General features: G+C 32.6%; 2 protein-coding genes across 2 annotated transcripts; both read right to left on the minus strand.

Moving 5' to 3' along the window:
* Window positions 1-5322: 5322 nt before the first annotated feature.
* On the minus strand, window positions 5323-8667 carry LOC21404339 (probable serine/threonine-protein kinase At1g01540). Its single transcript, XM_024176455.1, has 7 exons — window positions 7855-8667; window positions 6995-7099; window positions 6769-6891; window positions 6497-6667; window positions 6230-6359; window positions 5920-6129; window positions 5323-5830 (listed from the first exon to the last, which is right to left on the minus strand). The coding sequence occupies exons 1-7, from the start codon at window positions 8451-8453 to the stop codon at window positions 5669-5671; spliced, it is 1500 nt and encodes a 499-aa protein (XP_024032223.1). The 5' UTR covers window positions 8454-8667; the 3' UTR covers window positions 5323-5668.
* A 6042-nt stretch (window positions 8668-14709) lies between these two features.
* LOC21404340 (CAAX prenyl protease 1 homolog) lies at window positions 14710-21997 on the minus strand. The gene is made up of 14 exons (XM_024176423.1): window positions 21990-21997; window positions 20715-20862; window positions 20515-20599; window positions 20328-20423; window positions 19405-19470; window positions 19147-19245; window positions 18793-18906; window positions 18586-18696; window positions 17824-17886; window positions 16960-17052; window positions 16243-16356; window positions 15754-15825; window positions 15585-15650; window positions 14710-15266 (listed from the first exon to the last, which is right to left on the minus strand). The coding sequence occupies exons 2-14, from the start codon at window positions 20855-20857 to the stop codon at window positions 15150-15152; spliced, it is 1239 nt and encodes a 412-aa protein (XP_024032191.1). The 5' UTR covers window positions 20858-20862; window positions 21990-21997; the 3' UTR covers window positions 14710-15149.
* Window positions 21998-22003: the final 6 nt, after the last annotated feature.

Genomic DNA, 22003 nt, shown 5'->3' on the forward strand with positions numbered 1-22003 from the left:
AAAATCGGGTACAAAGTTTATAAATATAGTCCATTAAATATAATATGTATATATATTAAATTAAATTATTCCCTTTTCTACATAACAGGAAACAAAATATATAGTTAGAGCAACTATAACTGACTTATATACATATCAATGATGGTTTTACTATGCCTGCACAAAGTGTTATAGACAAGTACAAGAATCTGGGACATCATGGTGGTGTGACACCGATGGATATCTATCTACAATGCCACTTACTTGGTAATAAATTCTATTATAAAAAATAGGCGCTTTAATTTCCTACTAATAAACACAATAAATATAATTTACTTTTCTTATACAGCGGCGAGGCTAGCAATATCATTAGAAGACCAAAAAAACACAAATCGCATTACCATCGCTAAATTACGAGCATTAGATGCTTTCCAAAATCGGGTACAAAGTTTATAAATATAGTCCATTAAATATAATATGTATATATATTAAATTAAATTGTTCCCTTTTCTACATAACAGGAAACAAAATATACAGTTAGAGCAACTATAACTGACTTATATACACATCAAGGATGGTTTTACTATGCCTGCACAAAGTGTTATAGACAAGTACAAGAATCTGGGACATCATGGTGGTGTGACACCGATGGATATCTATCTACAATGCCACTTACTTGGTAATAAATTCTATTATAAAAAATAGGCGCTTTAATTTCCTACTAATAAACACAATAAATATAATTTACTTTTCTTATACAGGTACAAAATAAATATACAGATTGAAGATAACACTGGAAGAACAGACGCTGTAATGTTCGGTAAAACTGTGCAGTCACTTATTAATAAAGCTTGCTCCACACTTACTTATGATGAGGGATACACTGATCGCTACATGATTCCTCCTATTTTAGAAGAAATAAGAGGAATATAAAAAATATTTGTCATACAGTTTCGGACTCGGGGAGCTCTTATTGATAAAGTTATTTCGAAGACTTTTAACGACGAGCAACCTCAGTTGTATTTACCACCTCTAACAACTGCGTCTTCAAAAGAAACATCATCAGTTTCAGAGCCAATTCATTCTGTTTTAGTCCCTCACGAATCTACCTCTTTCGGAAGTTCATCGAAAAAAAGAAAACAACTCAGGTAAAATTTTGTAGTATATGTTATATTAAATATTTTAATAAGTATGAACACGTTTATTAACAATTGTTACAATTTAATAATATTTTTTTCCTTATTTTTTTCCTTCTTATCTACAACTCAGAAGAAACGACGGCCGAAAAGAAAAAGAAGTGATTACATGAATAAGTCTCTGTATATATGTAAATAAGTATGTATATTTTTATGTATAAATGTAATCATCTAAATAAATGTGTATATATGTATATATATATATATATACGTGTTACAGATATACAACTTATAAACATATATATATGTGTGTGTGTGTATTTTTATACGCTTTATTTATTTAAATTACTATTAATTATACTATTACGTACCCGTGCGAATGCACGGGTAATCCACTAGTACTTAACTAAAGTAGGAAGCATAGAGTGTATCACTGAAAAATTTGTAGATAAAATAACTTTTTAACCATTTTAGTTAATATTTAACTAAAATTTAAAAAGTTCCTTAAAAATGCTCTTAGGAAGGGTGGTTTTTCATTTTTGTTCTCGGTAATTGTTCAATAGTCCATATTGGGGTTTTCTTTCTTCTATTGAAATTGTTCTTAACATTGGCTCTTATTTTGATTTTTTTTCCTCATCCGTTTAGTAGTTCTCTCTAGTTTTCTCTTTTCATTTTTTAATTTATTTTTTCATATTTTCATTGTAGTCGTTATTAGATGAATTTGAGTTTTTTTTTTATTTAGGACCCGTTTAATTCGCTGATTTGAGTTTTTAATTCGAGTTGATATGTGATTTTATGTGAAAATTTTTTACTGTAACAAAAAAGTTAGATGTGACTGTTTCTGAGAGCTTTTTACTATAATAAAACTTAAATTTTAAACTCAAATCGGTAAAATAAATGAAATTTTAATGTTATTTATCATATTTTTGCAGGTTGAATGCACAACAACCACGCAACTTAAAATCATTTGAATGAAAAGCAAAATTCTTTTCAACAAAGCGAAAAATTAGTTTCGCAGAATATAGGATATAACCTCGTGCGATATGAGAAAAGTGATGGGGGTACATAAGGGTATTTGAGGAATTTTTTGAAATTTCAATATTAAAAGGAATTTTTTTTTAATTTTAATAAAATATATTTATTTAGGGGTGCTTTAATAAAATATTAAGATGTTAATACAATTTTCCTTTTTTTCAATATTATGTTTCTTATAAAAATATGGGCTGGTCTGATCACGTGCTCAAACAGGTTGGGCTAACTTACTTTTTTATGTGAGAAAATTATAGAATTTATTTTGTGTATGAATCTAGATTTTACTCTTTATTTTTTATAAATATTATTTTATTAGTATAATTATTTAACTAAAAAAGTTATGAATCAAAGAGTAAAAGATAAAAATTATGACTCATGTATTTTCAAAAGATATTTGTCAAGATTATCCTTTTTATGTCAAGTTGGCGGTCCAATTTTATGTTTTTACAATGAGCAATTTTTAAAAATACATCTTGAAATAGACTGCATTTTTATTTCTGCATCTTAATATTAACTCATATATTTCTACATGTTAGATTAAAACTAGTCAAGCGATATAATTTTTTAAAATAAATATTTTTTATAAGTCAAATACTTAAAGAAATAGAATCTTTAATTTTCTCTTTTGAAATTAGAGCTATATTAACTTTGCTAATATGTGGAGGGGTAAGAGTGAAAAAATGAACGAACAACTCAAATATTTCAACTATATACATATATATATATATATATATTGAACAGATATATATGCAAAAGAAAAAGACTTTTTTTTTTATACGTTAATATATTAGTAGGTCAAATTTTTTATATATTAAATATGTATAAAATTACATAAAAATTAAAAATACACTATATAATAGTTAAAAAAACTTAACTTACTCATACAATGTATTAAAAAATCTCTAAAAAAGAAAACATTTTTGGAGGTCTTTTTTTAAAAAAATGGTTTTCGTACAAAAGTGTATCTTTCCGTATCTAAAGAATCTTTTGTCCTTAAGAAATCAATTGACAAAAAAAAGTTCACTCAATGCAAAACTCTCTCTGTTTTTTTTTTTTTTTTTTTACAACATCGATGCAAATAATTTTAAGTACAACAGATACATTAATCTAAATTATGCACAATATTTATTGTAAACCGTCAGCGACCAAGTGTGAGTTGTTTTTCCCACAAAACATAACTATCATATGAATGAAAAAAAAAATCCAAAACGATAAAAATAAAGGAAAATTCTCTTATACGTTATAAATTAAGTTTTTTTAATTTTTAAATTTATTTATTTTTTAATTTTTACGTAATTTTATATAAATTTAACCGATAAAAAATTTAACTTATTAATATATTAACTCACCGAAAAAAAGTCTCAAAAATAAAATGGAAAAATAAATCCACCGGTCTGACGGCATTTGATTGGCATTAAAGCATCATGAATGCGTCTCAAAACTCCAAGCTAAAATTTGTCGGCAAATTAAAAACTTAAATAAAAAAATAAAAACTTTTCAAAGAAACAACTCCTGACCCAACAAAGAACAGTAGAAGACTAGCATTTAATGAATAAAACTTAAATAATTTGTTATTATTGTTATTTTTTCTACAGAACCATAATTTGTTATCTCTTATCTGATACCATACTTGTTTGCTAAGCTATGTGACACCATACTCAATACGAACAAACAGACAATTAATCGTGTAAAAAAAGAGCTATATACAAATTTGTTAAGGCTTAAGAAAAATAAAATTTGTTAAGAGATACTACAGATGGCAAATTGCCCATCCAATAAATATTTAATATTTAAATCATTGATCCATAACTCTATGTAAGCATCTTTCTCGCTCTCTATGTTATCAAAACTTATCACTACAGAATAGTGGATTAGAAAATTCAAAATTTCCCAAATTCAACGGGTCGTACCAATAGGATTAAACCAACAAAACAAAAGAATAAAGAGAGAGCAGTCCTATTTGTTCCGATGGAGATTTTTTTCCATCAAACACAAAAATAAGCTCCACTTGAGATGAGAGTTTCACGTGAGTCCTATCATATGATGCCCACCTCATTGTGTATACGACGATATACCTCCATCGGAACAAAGAGTCAAACGGTGACAAAAGTCAATTGACCAACAAAGCTTGTAAAATAGATGGTGCCTTTCTTATAAGGTTTAGAGGTGTGGTCTTCTTATGGAATGCAAGTAGAGCCTAGAGGCATCTAAAAGTAGAAGTACAAAACCAAGTACAGTTTTTCTTTTATTTGTTTATTATTTAAGGTTCTCTTCTTTTATTCATTTACTCTACTTTTTTCCCAGATCAACGTTCCAAACGCCAAGATGCCACTTCTTCAGCAACTTTCCTTTTCCCTTCGTCCAGAGATTTTTTCCACTCTTTTTTTTTTTTTTTTTTTTTTTTTTTTTTTTTTTTTTTTTTCCTTTTGTTACGCAAAAATCCAAGAAAGGAAACCCAAACCCAACACAAAAACCATACCTTGTTGTTTGTGTGTGTGTGTAAATATATATATATATATATATATATATATGAGCATGTAGACAAGCTTCTTAAATAGCTTGCTTGATCACAGGAAAAAAGCATGCAAAAAGAGACCAAAAAACTAATAGTTGGAATTAAAAGACCAGTTCAAAAGAGAAAAACCAAACCACTAAGCAATCACATTCCAAACTCCAGAGGTTGCAGGCTGAAAGCAAGCGGACAAAACGACTACCCAATGAAACAATAAACCGCCAGCTTACTCTAGAGTCTAGAACACTTATCGACGACAAAATTTCAACAGTAATTTGAACCCCAGAAAAGAAATGCAAAAACAAACAAAATCATGTTCTCTCATTGATGGTGAAACCAACACCATTCCAATATGGACATGGATTTCCCACCTTAGGGGTCCTACCAGGGAAAGAAAAGCCACATGAATAAGTAATGTTGCAGCAAGCATATTTTTCAACTCATTAGCTGGTTACTTGGTCCATTGTAAGAACCATCCAAATTTTGAGGTTGGCCTTGATGTTGATGTCTATATAAGTGCTTATCAAAGTAGCCGGTAAATGGGTGGGCCCACCACCCATAATCCCCATCTGGGCTTTGAGGCTGGCAATGATGGTGACATAAAGTTTGAAAGCTCAAGAATGAGAAGTAAAGAATGTACCAAAATGAGGATGAGAGGAGAAAAATGTCATTATATAAATTGGCTTTTTATAATGTAGACATTAGGAAATAATGTATCTCTACGGTAACACTAGCAACATTATGTTTTACAAACGGAACAAATTTGATGACCTATGGTACCTATAACAAGGGATAAATAAATAAATTTCTTCCAATTGTACAAGGGCATCACAATTTGATGCAGGTACATTTGACAAAGGTAAGGAAGCTAAGCATACAACAAATGCAGAACTGTCGGTTTTATCTTATGCAATTGAAGGTACATCAAAAAAATAAATTTGTGGGAAATGAAATTGAGCTTCAAAACTGGAATCTTATCTGTTAGTCATCAAATCCTCCAATGTCATCGTTATCTCCACCTTGTTGGCTGATGATGACTCCTGACACTATTACCATCGCTTGTATCAGAAGTCTCTACACCCAATTGTTTATCACCTATCTTCGCAACACCAGGATTCTCCCGCTGGTAATCACGATTTGACTGGAAACAATCTTTCTTAATGTGGCGCTCCTGCATATTAGAAACAGAAATAGGTAAAGAATTAGCACTTGGTTATCCAATATTAAAAGAACAACAGTTTTGGCATCAGTGTGGCATACATCACGAATGAGCAATTCATCTGCCTCTAGCATGTGGATTACATGTCCCATTTTTGGCCTCTTTGTTGCATCAGGATCAACACATCGGAGGGCGACCAGAAGAATACGTTTAAGTGCTTTAGAAGCAGGCATCTCAGGCATCTTGGGATCAACTACTTGCTCAGCTTTTCGGTTCCCAACCATGGATTTTAACCAATCAACCAGATTCACCTGCAAACAAAAATGCATTTTCAACTTAAACTTAGCAGCAGGGAAACAAAATTTGACGCAACAAGGTTACAAAGAAATTGTGTGTAGAAAAAAAATTAACCTCTCCCTGTGGTCGACTATAGTCAACAGGGCTTCTCCCAGAGATTAGTTCCATGATAAGAATTCCGAAGCTATAAACATCACTCTTCTCATTCAGCATTCCAGTGCAAGCATATTCTGGTGCAACATAGCTACAGAAAAACACCATGAGAGTTGTTTTCCAACTCTTAAGAACATAACAACAAGATTCTTGATGCATGTGTCCTCAAACCATTTTACATATTCAATAATAACCAAAACCAGCAACAATACAATGAAATATACTAACCCAAAAGTCCCCATCACTCGAGTTGTCACATAACTGTTCTCAGAGCACAGGAGCTTAGCAAGACCGAAATCAGATACCTTCGCATTCCATTGACGATCAAGTAGTATGTTGCTAGATTTAACATCACGATGGACAACTTTTGGTTCAAGACCCTCGTGAAGATAAGCCAACCTGCACACGTCGATGAAAAATGCAAGTTTAGGCATGTTGGCATGCATAAACATTAAACTTGAAAAGGAAATATGTCTAGACAAAATTATAGATATTAGTACCCTTTTGCTGTTCCCAGTATGATGTTTATACGTATCTCCCATGTTAGTGGGCTGACTTCACCAACATCTCCGTGAAGCCATTGATCCAAATTGCCATTGTCAACATACTCATACACAAGCATCCTGATAAACAAAACCCAAACAGATGAAATCTCCTGACACTTACCAAAACTCAAAAACTCGAAGCCTTAATAGAGCTCAGCATTCCAATATAGATTGTTCCTACCGATATGCACCCTCAACACAATATCCAAGCAGTCTCACAAGATTTTTGTGCCGCACACGCCCAATTGCTTCAACCTCCACCTTAAACTCCCTCTCAGCTTGACCCCTGACAATTGACCATTCTCATGAGCAAACGCATTGCTTATACATGTAAAAAGATAGTACAATATTCAAAATCCAGAAGAATGGATAAAAAAAGGTTAACAAATCCGAGCAAGTAGCCATTGATGAACAGTAAAAATAAAGGGATACGATGCAAAATTCAAAATCCAAAAATGGGATAAAAATTGGTGAATAAAACTGAGCAGGTATCAATATCAATAATTTTTTAGGCAAGCGAATATTACTACTGAAGTCTAGAAGGAAGAAGATGGGTTCCTTTCTTGTCATAAAGCAAACGAATTTACAGCACAAATTCAATCAAAACAAGACAAGAATAACGAAAATACACAAAAAAGACTGGCAATGTATTTGCAAACATACACAAACACGTCATTAGAATGCTGAGAATTACTCAATACCAGAAATAAAATAAAACAAAATAAAAAAGAACTTCATCAAACCACATAAAACCGCAAATAAATTTCAAAAGCAAACATATAAATTTCAAAAGCAAACATGTAATATGTCTCATCAGATACTAAGAATTGAATTTTCAATTTTCCACTACCAGCAAACAAACCAAAAATCACTTATCTATCAATTCCATTACTTTTCCACCAATTTAATTTAATCTAAACTAACATTAATAGAACACAAACAGAAACAAATAATAAAAAACGCACCAACTTTTCTCACTTTCCTTCTACTTTCTCACCAACCAAACATCCAATAAAAAAGAAGAAATCATGAGAATTTTACCTGTTATTCAAGAGATTCTTAACGGCGACTCTAGTACCGTCACCAAGAATCCCACCATACACAATCCCATAGCCTCCTTCTCCAATGACATTCTCCGGAGAAAGTCCGTTGGTCGCCGCTTCGAGCTCTCTGAGAGTATACCACCTCCCCCAACCGAGATGCGACACCTCGGGGCCCACATTCCCGCTCCCGCCGAACGACGCCGTATCTCCTCCTACGCCGCCGCCGCTCATCATTGTCCCTCGGCTCTCGCCACTGGAGACCCGATCCGAGTAGACGACGACGCGGTGGTCGGGCTTCCCGATCTCGACCTGGATTTCGGCCTCCCTCGGGTGGTGCACGATCTCCTGGATTTCCTTGGAGATCACCGGAGTGTGGACATCGGAGGCCGCCATGGCCGGCTTAGAAGACGACGCCGTTTTGGCGGTGGCCTTGCCGTTGGTGCGGTGGCGAGAGGTGATGCAGATGGAGAGGAGGAAGAGAGTGATGACGATGAGGGACCCGACGAGGATCCCGATGACCACCCATAGCCGGAGGCCGAAGATTGATGTCGGCTTCGACAGCTCCGAGTTCACAAACGCAGCGTCGTACACCGACATCTTGCTTGCTTTTTTGGTCGTTTCTTCTCCTTTTGTTGTCGTTTTGGTGGATTGCTTAGAGAGGGAAGTGTTGTGGCAGGTTTTGGGGCATTTCAGTTGCCGGAGAATTCGATGAATTTTTCAGTTTTTTTTTTAAATTGTTTTTTAATGAGAATTCTCCGGCAATAGAATTTGGAGGTAGAGAGAGAGAGAGAGCGTTTAAAAAGGTGTATAATTCTTTCTTGTTCTCCTTCATTACAGTGGTAGGACTGTGCCAGTTGAGCTGTCGAGTATGTGTGATTACTAAATTACCCTTTGAATGATGCCATCGTATTTGGGTCCAATTAATCAATGTCATCTTACTTAAAAGAATATTTTAATTAAGACGTGTCATATTTAAATTGAGATGTCATTTTAATTAACGTATCATATTATTTTAAAAAATATTTTAATTAAAATGTGTTATATTTTAATTGAGATGTTATTTTAGTTGATGTGTTTAGTTCGTTGATACGAATTTTGTTGTTTTGAATTTTTTTTATTTGAATAGAAAAATTTAAACTGTGTAATTTAAATTATATTTTAAATTAACGTTTCAATGTAGTTTAAATTTTAATCTTAACAAAGAATAAAATTTAAATGTGTGTTTAATATGTATGAAAAATAGTGTGACCACCTCTTTATTGTTAAAAAATAGTTTGACTTTGAACAATTGAACTTAAGGAGGAGCTAAACTCTAAGTTAGACAGTTTAACTCAGTTTAAATATGAAATATAATTCAAACTGAGTGCTTATTAGATATGAATTTAAACCATGCTCACTATTCAAACTGAGTTAAACTGAGCTAAATTAGTAAAACAAACAGGGACTTGATATTTTAAGTAATATGACATGATATTATTAAGAAGATGAAAACATGAATAAGTTGCGTCCTCTATTGTTTTAGGGGTGATTCTATTTACACACATGTTATTCTTCACACTCCCTTTAAAATTTAATTCCTAATGATAAAAGAATCCTCGCATAAAATGATAAAAAAAAGACAATTATCATGACTTAATTACATAATCAAATTTTGTTATAAAAGAAAAACAATTACATATTTTTTTCTTTTAACACACCCCACATAATATTATCCTAAATTTTGTTTTTTATTAATTATTTTGTTTTTAAAGGATGACTATTTTATTTTATCCTTTTGCTTTTATAACGTTGCATTGTTTTTCTTCTTTTTATGTTTCATTCTATCTCTATTTTTTTATACTCTTCAGAAATCGCTTTTATTTTCCTATTTTTTTCTTTTTTATCAATACCTCAACAGATATAACAATTATATTGTGATTATTCTTATATTTAGTCCTTTATTTATTTTTTTTTAAAAAATGCAACAGTAAATTTTCTTTATGTATGAGAAAAGACTTCACGTCCAAAACTTCTAAAAAAAAAAAGAAATAAAAAATAATACTATTAAAATAGCAAATTAAAATAAAAGTATGAGTGCAGAAAGAAAAATAAAATGTTTAAGAATTAATAATCTTATAAAAATAGTTAAAGGTAATCTTATAATATTAGGGGTATGTAAGAAGAATTTAATTCTTTTAAAATTAAGTGAAATGTGTACTTAGAAGGTGTGTGTAGAGAGAGTAAAAAGAGGGGTGTGATTAGAACTACCATTGTTTTGGAGTGTGTAGTGGACTTTTAGATTTTAACTTCCAGTCTCCTCTCCTCTCTCACAACTCCCTCATTATTCATTAGAGCTGTAAATTTAGGTCGAACTAAATGGGCCGGCCTGAGGCCTGATATTGTTGGCCCTGTCTTGGGCCGGCCCTAACTCCTGGTTGGTCGAGCTTAGGTTTTAAGCCTTAAACTTTCTTCGGGCTGTTTACACATCTTTTTTAAAATTTATCTTAAAAATACTTTGTAAATTTCGAGCCACGAGACCTATTGGATCGACCTTCCTTCTTTTAAAATTAGCCCGGCTCAATGAAAATAATAAACTGAGCCGGCTCAAAATTCTCACTAGGGCTATTAAGTTCGAGCCAGATAGCCTAAATTTTCACCTCTATTATTCTTTGATAAGATAAATAAAAATATAAAATTTGACGATACTCACACAATCTAAGTAATTGTTGGCGATCATTAATGGGTCCCAATTGTTAAGAGGGAAGACAATGTAAAGAGCAGCATGAGAGTATAAGCCACATGTTAATTATAATGCCGTCATTATAGTAAACGGCCTCAAACAATGTATAGTTTGCAGAATTAGATCCTATTATTATGGATGAGCAGCATTTTTTTTTTTGAAATGGAGAGATGAGAAGCAATTTGTTCTCTCTCTCTCTCTCTCTCTCTTACCTTTTTATTTTTAATTTGGGATCCTGCTTGTGCGTAACCTCCCTTGTTTTTTTTTTTTTTTTTTTATCTAGCCACGCCCATCAAAATTGAATTTACGTATGCAAAATTTTTACATTAATGTTGTACAACAACAATTGATATGGTAATTTTATATCCTGAATAATGTAATTTAAGTAGCAAAAGGATTCCCACATTATCACACCAAATTGGGTAAACGTTTTAAGCCTTTTAAATTTAACTATCTCAATTTTTTGTTTTGACAACTTACCTCCTAAAACTTCTATTTTGACAATTTATCCCAGACATTTGAAATTATTAAAATATACCCCATTTTGTTAACTTCCAGTTAAATTGAAGATTGAATTTGGAAGATTTGCATTAGAGTTTGTGTTAGAATTGGGGTATGTTTGAAGGATGGGTTCAAACCACTTTGGTCTGGTTCTAACAGTGCTTTCTCTTTGGTTTGAACCCACTTTTCAAATGGGCCCTTAAAAATTTTTTAGTCAGACATGTAATATTCTTACATTTCTACTCTGTAGGTAGGAAATTTTTAAAAGGGATATGTACATTTTTATATCCTGTGTTTTAGATTTATTTAAAAATTATACATTCAGTTTTTAATCTCATTAAATACATACTTTTAAATTAAATTTAATACCTAAATTTATACATTTTCACAACCAATTCTTGATTTTAACCTTAGAAATATCTAAAATACCCTTGGATAAAAAACTAGAAAAAAAAACCATAAACTAGTTTTGACCTAAAAAATATACAAAATACAATTGAAATGGATTTTTTTTGTGTTTTAATTTTTTTTTTGTAAGTTTTAGTTTCTTTTCTCTCTTTTTTTAAGGATAGTTTGGTCATTTAAAAGTTAAAATCAATTATTGACCGAAATAAGATATAGATTCGTATATTAAATCTAATTTGAAGTTATACATTTGATGAGATTAAAAACCAAATGTATACATTTTGAATAAACCTAAAATATAGAGTACAAAAATGTAAATATCCCTTGAAGTGGAACCCTATTTTATTTCTACCCCTTAACATTAGTCAATATATTTCTATCTTTTAGACTAGAATTAGTCAAAAGGCAGAGTTTTTTAAAATGAATACTTTTAATAAGTCATGTACTTAAGGGGGTAGAATCAATAATTTTCTCCAAATAAAAACAGTTAAAACTATTATTTTGACTAAAAAAATGGAGGAATTCATTGTGCAACAATTAGTGTACATATAACACCGCAAGTGGATGAAATACATTACCATAATAGATCAAGATATTAAAGTCCATGCAAAAGCACACAAAAATGTTAAAAATAAAATAGAAAAACCACTCTTAGACCAAGATCCGATGGATGAAATCCATTACCATAATAGATCAAGATATATAAAAGGACACATATCCTTATTTATAATATAAAGATTGAAATTACAAATAAAGAAAAAAGAGAAAATTTTACGATAAGGAAACGAAAAGAATGGACAATGTTTGAAAGGAAGAGAAAAAAAAAAAAAAGAAGAGAAATAGGAAGAAAAAATAATAAAAATTTGAAAAAGTAAGGGACGGAGTAAGATAACGACTATTCTCTAGGGAGTAAATTTGAAATTAACCCCCTAAACTTGATCAATAAACCATATTGTCTCTTAAATTCTCAAATGTTCTGTGCTGGCTACAACTATACACTTCCACAGGATGTGTGCTTGAAGTTCAAGCCAATATCAATGGGGTTGCTCCTTTAATAGCCATTAGACCTTGATGTTTTATGAAACGTATGATTGCTCCTTTAAACTTTGTTTTTTATTAGAAAGGGAAAGTTCTGAGAAGAGAAGCTGAAAATCTCATTCTAGAAGAAGAGGCCAATAGCCAGAAAAATATATACATCAAATGCTGGACGACCTGAGTTTTGTTGTAACAAACCTCCAGCTCAACAAATAAGAAAAAGACAAAAAACAAGAAAAAAGCTATTTACAAGTATATCCTTTATATACAAAAAAAAAACTCTAATTCTGTAATATTTTTCTTGTGAAGGGGTTTAAACACAACAAAAAAGAAGCAATAATAAAGAAAGAAGAAAATAATAAAGAAGGAAGTTATAGTCTCTTTGTTTCCCCTTGACAGTTTAAGTTTAAAAAGATTTTTACTCTAATTAGAATGTGTCGAGTAATGAAGAATGTGTTTCAGAGATCAAATGGTTGCATTTATTAATTTAATTGGTTGGAAGAAAAATTTTCTTAAATGAGGATACAATATTATAGATTTTCACTTACAGAAAAGATTTTTTTGATCTCACGGATAACCGCAATATATCTTAAAAATTAATTTCCCGCGTCACGAGAAAACAATGCTCAAACTCACTCCTAGCCATTGGATCCCAATCACTTTCTTTTATTTATTTATTTATTTATTCATTTTTGTTCATTTCCCTGAGAGGAATCCTAATTTGTATTATCAATTATGTCAAAACAAAGTTTTTTTTTTTTTTTTTTTTTTGATACAATATGCCAAAGCAAAGTCGCAGATACATAAATATACTTGTTTGCTGGTCTGTCACTATGAGGACTGCATATGTGTTGCAGATATTGTGGTGATTCTTGTAAGAATAATCACTTATGTATTGCATAATGCATTCTATACATTTTATTTGAGAATCAAAACATATTCTATATTGAAACCTGACAAGATGCATACTATTGTACATACTTTATTCTTATTAGGCATAAGAATAAGAGTAAGCAAGAGTGCGCACACATTATGGCGTACTACGGATAATGTTAGGAAATTTGAGTGTAGATGATAAAAAGAATGCAGAAAATAAGAGGGTTTAAGACATATAAAAATATTTTATTTTAAGTTTTATTTGCACTAACTTCTCAAAGTTTGATAATGAGTTTCTATTGCAAAGTACCCCCAAGATACAACAAATTCTTAAACACAATATCTAGCAATAATAGTGTTCCATAACATGAATAAGGTTTGAAAATTTTCTAGAAAATTAATAAAGACAGAAGTGTCATTTCATAAATGAACACACCATCTTCAACCATCAAAACCGTTCACATAAAGGTACCTTTCAATGTAAAGATATCTCTTCATGGATTAATACATCTATTACAGCAGTTATATCTATTACTAATAGGTGTTCAGATATGTGTGAAAATATATCACCAATGGCTGCAATAGTTCGAAACGTTTCTGATCACAAATCACACACATATGCACAATTTCTGCAGGATCCCCGCTGCTACCAAAACCAACAGGTCCGAGGGCCTGCACAAAAGGCTCTGCAGCGTCCCAAACAGGCGCTGCAGCGCCTATGACTGCACTGCAAGCACCTAAAAGGTAATGTTTCTTTGGCTGCAGCGCTTCAAACATGTGCTGCTGCACTTCCTTGCTGTCTTGTTGTGCTATTCCTTGCTCTGAAAGAGTTAAATGGTATTTTTTCTGAAAATACTAATGATAAATAAGATGTAATAAAGAATGTATGATAGATAACGATAAGTGGTTAATTTAGAAGCATATTTATGGTAAATTTACTTTATAAATTTGTTATGTAAATGAATTATTACCGTAAATATGTTGTTTACCATAAATATTTTAAAAATTATTATTATAAATATTTTATAATATTTTATTTACCATGAATGTTTTATTTACCATGAATGTTTTAAAATTAAAGCAAAATAAATTATTACTGTAGATATGTTATTTATCATAAATATTTAATAATATGCTATGTACCATGAATGTTTTAAAATATGACCAGTCTCTTATAATTTCCATCCGAAAAACTGTAAAAAATGGAAAACTTGGGCCTTAGTTGTAAATTTAGGTATTTAGGTGCGTGAAGGAGATAGATATCCAAATCTGTTCCTAATTAATTGATTACAATTTACTAGTGGGCAGTGGCACAAGTTGCAGAAAACACATATACATACATAAAGCACGAAAACAGCCCATCTGTCAAATTCCACAATGCATTTAAGATAAGAATTCCTCTACGGATATAGAAAAGCTTGGAAGGTAAATTAGGATAGTCGCTGTGAAAAGTTTTTTCCCAAAAGAAACTACAATACATCATATAGCAGAAAGCCACCAAAATAAGCATAACTCTTTAACTTAGCGCAAGTCGTTATGATTGTTAGTTTGGAAACATAACAGATTTATGACAAATTCTTCATTCTCTCTCCTCTTTTTGGTCATTTCTTGGTGAATGATTTAACTCTTAGCTACAATGAGTTATATTACTGCTAGTTGGGAAGATGTGTGAGCTCCATTAGCAGATAGAGCTATTGACTCGCAAGGATTCCCAATACTTTGACGTTCTAATGATGTATATCCAAAGGTAGGCCGTGTTAGTCTGCCTTTTTATCTGGCTCATCAAGTGCAGCCAACCTTTCGACAAGCGGGGGATGCGAATAGTGATAAGCCGAGTACCATGGATCAGTATTCATAGCTGACAAATTCTCTTCCTGTAAAACGCATATATCCATTCAGTAATGCAATTCTTCACCAGACGAAAAACGTGTACAGACTACGAAAACATCAACAAGTATGCATCAACACCGACTCAAGTCTTGGACGTTTTTGGAGTGTAATAGTAATACAACCTATTTTCTAATGACCTCAAATTTGACAGGATATATTCCACAACCAAATGCACCTATTGAGAATGTAAAGCAAACCCCTTTTGGGACGTTAAATCTGCCTACACAATTCAAATGAAAGATCACCATGCAGAAAGACTCCTAAAGAGCAGTGATGGGGAAAGAGAACCGACAATATGTTACCTGTAGTTTCACGAGAGCGACACGAAGGGAGGAGGTGTAACCAAGCTTCTTAGCAAAGGCATCAGCCTGCAAAATACAATATATAGACGAAAATATTAAGTTTTCGAAAAAGGGAAGGAAAAAAAAAAAGGCAACTTAATCAGCAAAACAACCTCCATATAAAAGTTACCTGAAATTCAAAAGATCTGCTGACAAGGTTAAGACCGAAACTAACTAGGTGCTGGAGAGGTATTACAGTATGCTGCAAATAACAAGCCAGATAAAGATAAGTCGCAAAACCATCCCAGGTATAATTTGTCTATACGTGAAAGTAAGATATTGAAGTTTGCAGTTTCATTAACTTAGAAGTGTCGGAGAATAACATCAAGGATTTTTGTTTACTACAGAAGAAACAATAGCAAGACGATGGCCAAATAACGTGAGTTGGGTTTCTGTCAAGTACTGATTAGTCTTGTTCTCCTATATATATAGATGCTATTGGTTTATCCAAAGGCAAGACATGGTATGTATATGAAAAGTATCTATGATATCAGGAACCTAGGAGACACCGGCAAATTTTAAGTAAAGCAACCATTATTTTGCAATGCTAATGCAATGAGCAATTCCAAACAAAATTGTATGACATACATACGGCGGATCATGTTTTATACGCAAGTACCTGAAATATTATGAGTCCAATGAGTACTGGCTGTGTATCAAACCCAAAACTTCGAAACAAGTTGCTTGAGTTCCTCACAAGAGTATATCCTCCAAATTGTAAAAATGTAAGGATCTACATTACAATAAAGAAAAAATGATAAAGCAAGCAAACAGCACTTGGTAAGGCACTATCCAGAGACAAAACCTAACGTCAAAAGATTCTGAAGATTAAAATATTAGGTCAGTTGAAGTTCAGCCAAATTTCCCTGCTTCAAGTTTTCCCTAGCCCTATTGATTCGAGTTTCAAAGGAAATAAAGAAAGATCCCAAACTCTGAAAAGACTCCTCAAATTTCCTTTCAAGACAAGTGACACCACAACTAGGATTCTCAATAGCACATCAATCAGAGGTTTGGGCCCATAAATTGTCCCAAAAAAAAAAAAAAAGGCTTAGTCGGAAGAACTAAACCACAAGATTTTTTTTTCTTTTTTTCCTTTTTGATAAGTGACTAAACCACAAGATTTACTTAACACTTAATCTCACAAAGAACTTCTAAACGGAGCAAAAACTTTTACATAATCAATATGCTTCTCATGTCAATTAAAATGCTAATCATTTCGACACTATCTGTTGTTTTCTACAATTAAAAAGCTATACAAGTCACAACAAATCCCACTATCAGTCAAGCACGTCTTTGTTAGAAAATTAAGATAGGTAAGAGAAAGATTGCAGCTTACTTGCACAGCGATAAATGAGTACATTGTATGATTAAGTTTCCAATGCCCTAGCTCGTGAGCTATCACAGCAACAATTTCTTCATCGTTTTTGCACTACAAGACACCATTATCCATGTAAAGACCTTTGAACAGTAGAGGGAGGGAACATGTCTAAACTTACACTTAACATTGGCAACAAGGAAATGCAACCTATAAGCATAGCTAAAGGTGATAAACAGAAGAGTTGACTGCCGAGCAAACTGGGGAATGATATTAATTAACCAGTACAAATAAAAATATAAAAAAAGAAATGCTTTCTAACAGTAGTTTTTTTTTTTTTTAATTATTTTCATTTAAAAAAATAAAAAGAAGAAAGAAAGAAAAGAGACAGGAAATCACAAGGAAATTCTCTGGAAAATTTTTCCGGATAGGCAGTCTCTTCAAAATATGTTGAAAAACAGACAGCAGAGGAAAGAGCTGTGGGGGTTTCCAACTTATCACAAAACGGCTTGAAGCATTGCAAACGAACAGTAATAACCCTATAATGCCAAACCCACTTAAGCTAGCACATTCAAAGTATTGTAATGCCTAGAAAACAATTAGATATGTCGACAAGGACTCAAAATTCCCTCATTCACCGATACTCTTAACTGAAAGTACATCAACCAACTAATTTCCTTCTGTAGCCTTCAAAGAATTTATGAAAGACTAGTAATGCAGCACTCAAATACCCAAATGAAAGAATTTAAAGAAGGAAGCAACTAGCAAGGAATAAATTTCCATAACTCAAGGATAAAACAAATAATAAATCCAAACATAAAACAAAAAAACAAGTTGAGGAACTTAAAAATAATAAAAAATAATAAAAAACCCACAACTCCTCACCTGTTGAATCAGTGTATCATAGAGAACAATCCTCTTGTTTTTAAAGAATCCGTACATGTAGGCCTGCAAAATAACATGAATCAGGCAATCAGCCACAGATATAGCAAAGCAGTCTAAACCACATAGGATAATCATTTCCGATCCTTGTGGTTAGCTAATGGAAGAATGATGTGCCCTATTTCAATAATAGCATCCTAAATAAACATCAGTTACCTCGTAGCATTTGTGGGGGTAACATTCCCATATTTTGCTAATCACTTTGTAATGCAGTTTAGCAGAGAACATAAAGTGGGAATAAGCTTCCCTTTTCCAATTGCCAGTAACAATTAACAAGAACATTTCCTTATTTTCAAGGTTTATATTAAACGATCAGAAAATACGTTCAATTATGCACAATGACAGCAAGAAACAAGACATCAGAGATGGGCAAGCAACTGTCTTTTATATGATATTACTCAGTACCACTTATTATTATTTTTTTCGATACCCAGAAACCCCCCGAACCCACTTTGTGAACCCGTGTTAGAAACTGGAGCCCTCCGCCAAACTTCTTATTACCTCTTTGAACCCTACATCTCCAAATTTAAATAAGAAGATATTTCTTTTTACTTTTTCTTTTCTTTTTTTAATTTTCTTTAAGGAAACTGAGAATGAAAGTAAATGTAATCCTAAACAATATCGGTTAACTCTTTATTTCATATCAAGAGAAAATGCAAAGTGTATAAAAAAGCCAGTAAAGCATATAAGCAGCTAAAAGCTCACATTGCTATGACTTGACCTTGTTGACCCGTCCACAACAAACAACTTCTTCAACGGAAACTTAAGGGATGAAGCAAGGTTTTCAATTTTTTCCCTGAGACCACCTTCTGAAAGCTATGATCATAGCATAAACAAGGAAAAGAAAGTCAAAACCAAATGATAACCTGGTATGAACAATTTTAGCGAATGACAACTTTTCTGAACACTCACAGGCGTGAATTTGTTAAAAAGTGGAGCTATTAGAATAGGGTAGATTGTCATCATCACAATTGAAAGAACGAACATAAACGCCCAGAGATATATGGCCAGGTATGGCCCTCCCTTCTGCAATCACATATAGCAACACAAAATTTGACCATGGCTGGAGAGGGATGCAAAATAACATAGGAACTAGATACCAGATAAAAGGGTAATAAGAAATATAAACATAAAGCAAAACAGAAACATTATAGGCAAATGAATTATTTTACGGATTAACTAAGAAGAAGTACCAATCTATGTCAACACAACAACCAAATACTCCAAATAAATAGTGCTTGCTGAATTAAGGGGGCATGAAGTTACCTGTACTATAATAATGATTGCAGACACAATAGGAGGACCAAGTATGACAGCAAGGCAAATTCCTTTAACCAAGTCTCTAAAGAATAGCCATATTGTTTGCTGCAAAAGTGGACCATAAGAAAACGAATTTGTAATACACTAATGGTAAGATCTTGGAACAGCAGAAGACTGGTAAACGAATTTGGAACAGCAGAAGACTGGTAAACCACGAAATAAAACAAGATTAAACAACATCTTAACCAGAGTGGGAGTACAAACTTTATTAAAACCATGCCGAGCCTCGATCACAAAAGTGGAATAAAGAGAGAATGGCAGATCTGTTATCTGTAAATACATTCGAAAAACAAACGGTCAACAACTTCATAAGTAGACAATAAGTAAAAGGTAAAGAGTAATTTCAATATATTTCCCAAATGGTAATACTCAAATACTTGTAACTGTTAAAATAAAATATGAAAGCAATAAACAACTAGTTTCAAATGGAAAAGGATCGCCTTCTCCTTTCCAAGAACGAAGAATGCATAATAGACTCCGCGAATAAAGCAGAGGTACCACCTAAGAGAAAAGAAAACACTATACTGAACAAGTCCAAGCTCTGCTCAGCTTGTTACCAAGTATACCAAGAAAATAAAACTCAGTTTTGGTTATTTTCCATCACATACAACACTAAGCACTTCATCAAGATAAGATTACTGGATCCCTTAGAAAGAGGGAAAATGCTAATAATTGTTTGCACGGAGTTTAGTGTTGAGACCTAGGGTTTTCTTAGCAAAAGAATGGAAATGAGCACAAACACGAATTGAATCTCTCCTATTGAAGCAAATGAATCAGCCAAATGGCATCTGTACAACGAACCAACAACCCAGCAGATTTAGAGGATTTGCCCCGTCCCTACTACGACTTAGCCAAGAAAATTCCCAACCAATACCTAGCTTCTCTTCTCTCTATCTCTCAGCTGATCTTCCACTATCCAATCAGAAATTAGAATCCTTCCTACTAACTAACATGAAACAACCCGAACCGTTTCATTACTAACAATACAAGCTGAGTAACTGACTCCGACAATACTAACAAACATGCATAAATGAAACAGATCAAGGGGCTATCATTTAGTCACGTCAAAGCTAAAGTGGTTAAGAAACAGACGCTTTTCGGGGGAAGAAAGAGAAATCAAGTCCCACCTGTGACCAAATCATGACACCAGCCAAAAATGCAAGAGTGTGTAGTATTTCATTCTCTGCGTTGAGGCCAACTAACACCAAAAAATCTCCCGATTTCTGCAGTTTAGAAAAGAAATCAAGTGATCAACCACCGATAGTACTACAACAACAAAGGAAAGGGCCATCACTAAAAATTCCAATCACTAACCTTCCAAAACCAAGGCAACACCCCAAAGAACAAAATTGAAGAGTCCATAAGTATAGATACAAACTCATGGACAAAATGGAAGTGGCTGAAAGTAAAGAAAGATTAATCAGACAAGAAAAAACCCATACGTGCAAACATGTACTGATTCCTTTGACAAACAGTACTACTTACACAGAGAATACAATTACTTCATAACATACCTTTTATCAAGACTATAGGCCCTAGACTTTTCAAATTTCTCTTGGCTGATTACTCCCACTAAAGTTTTTGGAAGAGTTGGCAGTTTTAGGGCCGCATGTTGCCTCAGATCCAAATATGTTTCAAAGAAGTACATTAATATCATAAACCCTGAAAGAAAAAATAGCAAAAAGAATTATAAACTATGAAAGGGGAAAAAAAAAGTTATGATCATGATTTCAATAATACAAAATTAGCAGGAACAATACATTTCAAAGCAAAGCAAAATATAAGGAGAGATTCTCCGGTACGCCTGGCATACTGGTAGGCTAAGTTTTTTTAACCGTTGGATCTGCATATTTTTTTACTTTTATGTGATTTTATATAAATCCGACAGATAGAAAACTTGGCATACCTGTATTGGCATGTGTTGGCGTACCGGATAAGGTCCCATCAAACAACAAAAGGAAACAAGGTAACATTCTGCTAACACCTAAATGGTGATAACAGCTTACTTTTTTTTTTCTCCAAAATAAAAATTATAAAAGTTACTGGTCTCTCAAACTATATATATATATATATATATATAAACCATTGGAGTCATTTTAGTCCATTTCTCACCATTTTCTTTAGACTTACTATATGGTTTATAAGAAATGAAAAACCCCAAATAGAAAATGTATCTCGAAACATAAAACTTAGTGGAACTCAAAACCTAAAGTTAACAGTTTTTTTTTTTTTTTTTTTTTTTTGCTAATGATAAAGTTAACAGTTTATCCAAAGAAATATAGTAAAAGATTTATTTCTCCTTAATTTTCAACGCAACAAAGGTGAGATTTTTGTGTGAAGCAATGAAGATTCGAAACCGGAAGATATGAAACACTTGAAGCCCAGAAGATCAACCCATAGCACAAAATCAGGATCATTACGAAAAACCTAACATTTTCACATAGAAGCGGTAAATATAAAACCGAAAATCAACATAAAAGAAAGAAAGAAAGAAAAACGCAGAAGAAAGAAAGAAAGAAAAACGCAGAAGAAACAAAGAAAGAAAAACGCAGAAGAAACAAACAGTCCCCCACGAGAGAACCATCGAAACGAGAAGGGGAAAAAAAAAAAAGCAACGTCACGACATAGAATCCAAATATACAACAAGAAAAAAAAACGGATGATGAAGAAGAAGCCATAACGATCGATTTGCAACCACGAAGAAGAGAAAATGAATAATTTACAGAAAATAGAGAAAAAGAAATGAATGTTAGAGAGAGAAAGAGAGGGCGAGAGAGAGAGAGAGTTACCGACGACAGCTTCC

The sequence above is a fragment of the Morus notabilis genome, unplaced genomic scaffold (assembly GCF_000414095.1).
Source record: "Morus notabilis unplaced genomic scaffold, ASM41409v2 Scaffold248, whole genome shotgun sequence".
NCBI classification, from domain to species: domain Eukaryota; kingdom Viridiplantae; phylum Streptophyta; class Magnoliopsida; order Rosales; family Moraceae; genus Morus; species Morus notabilis.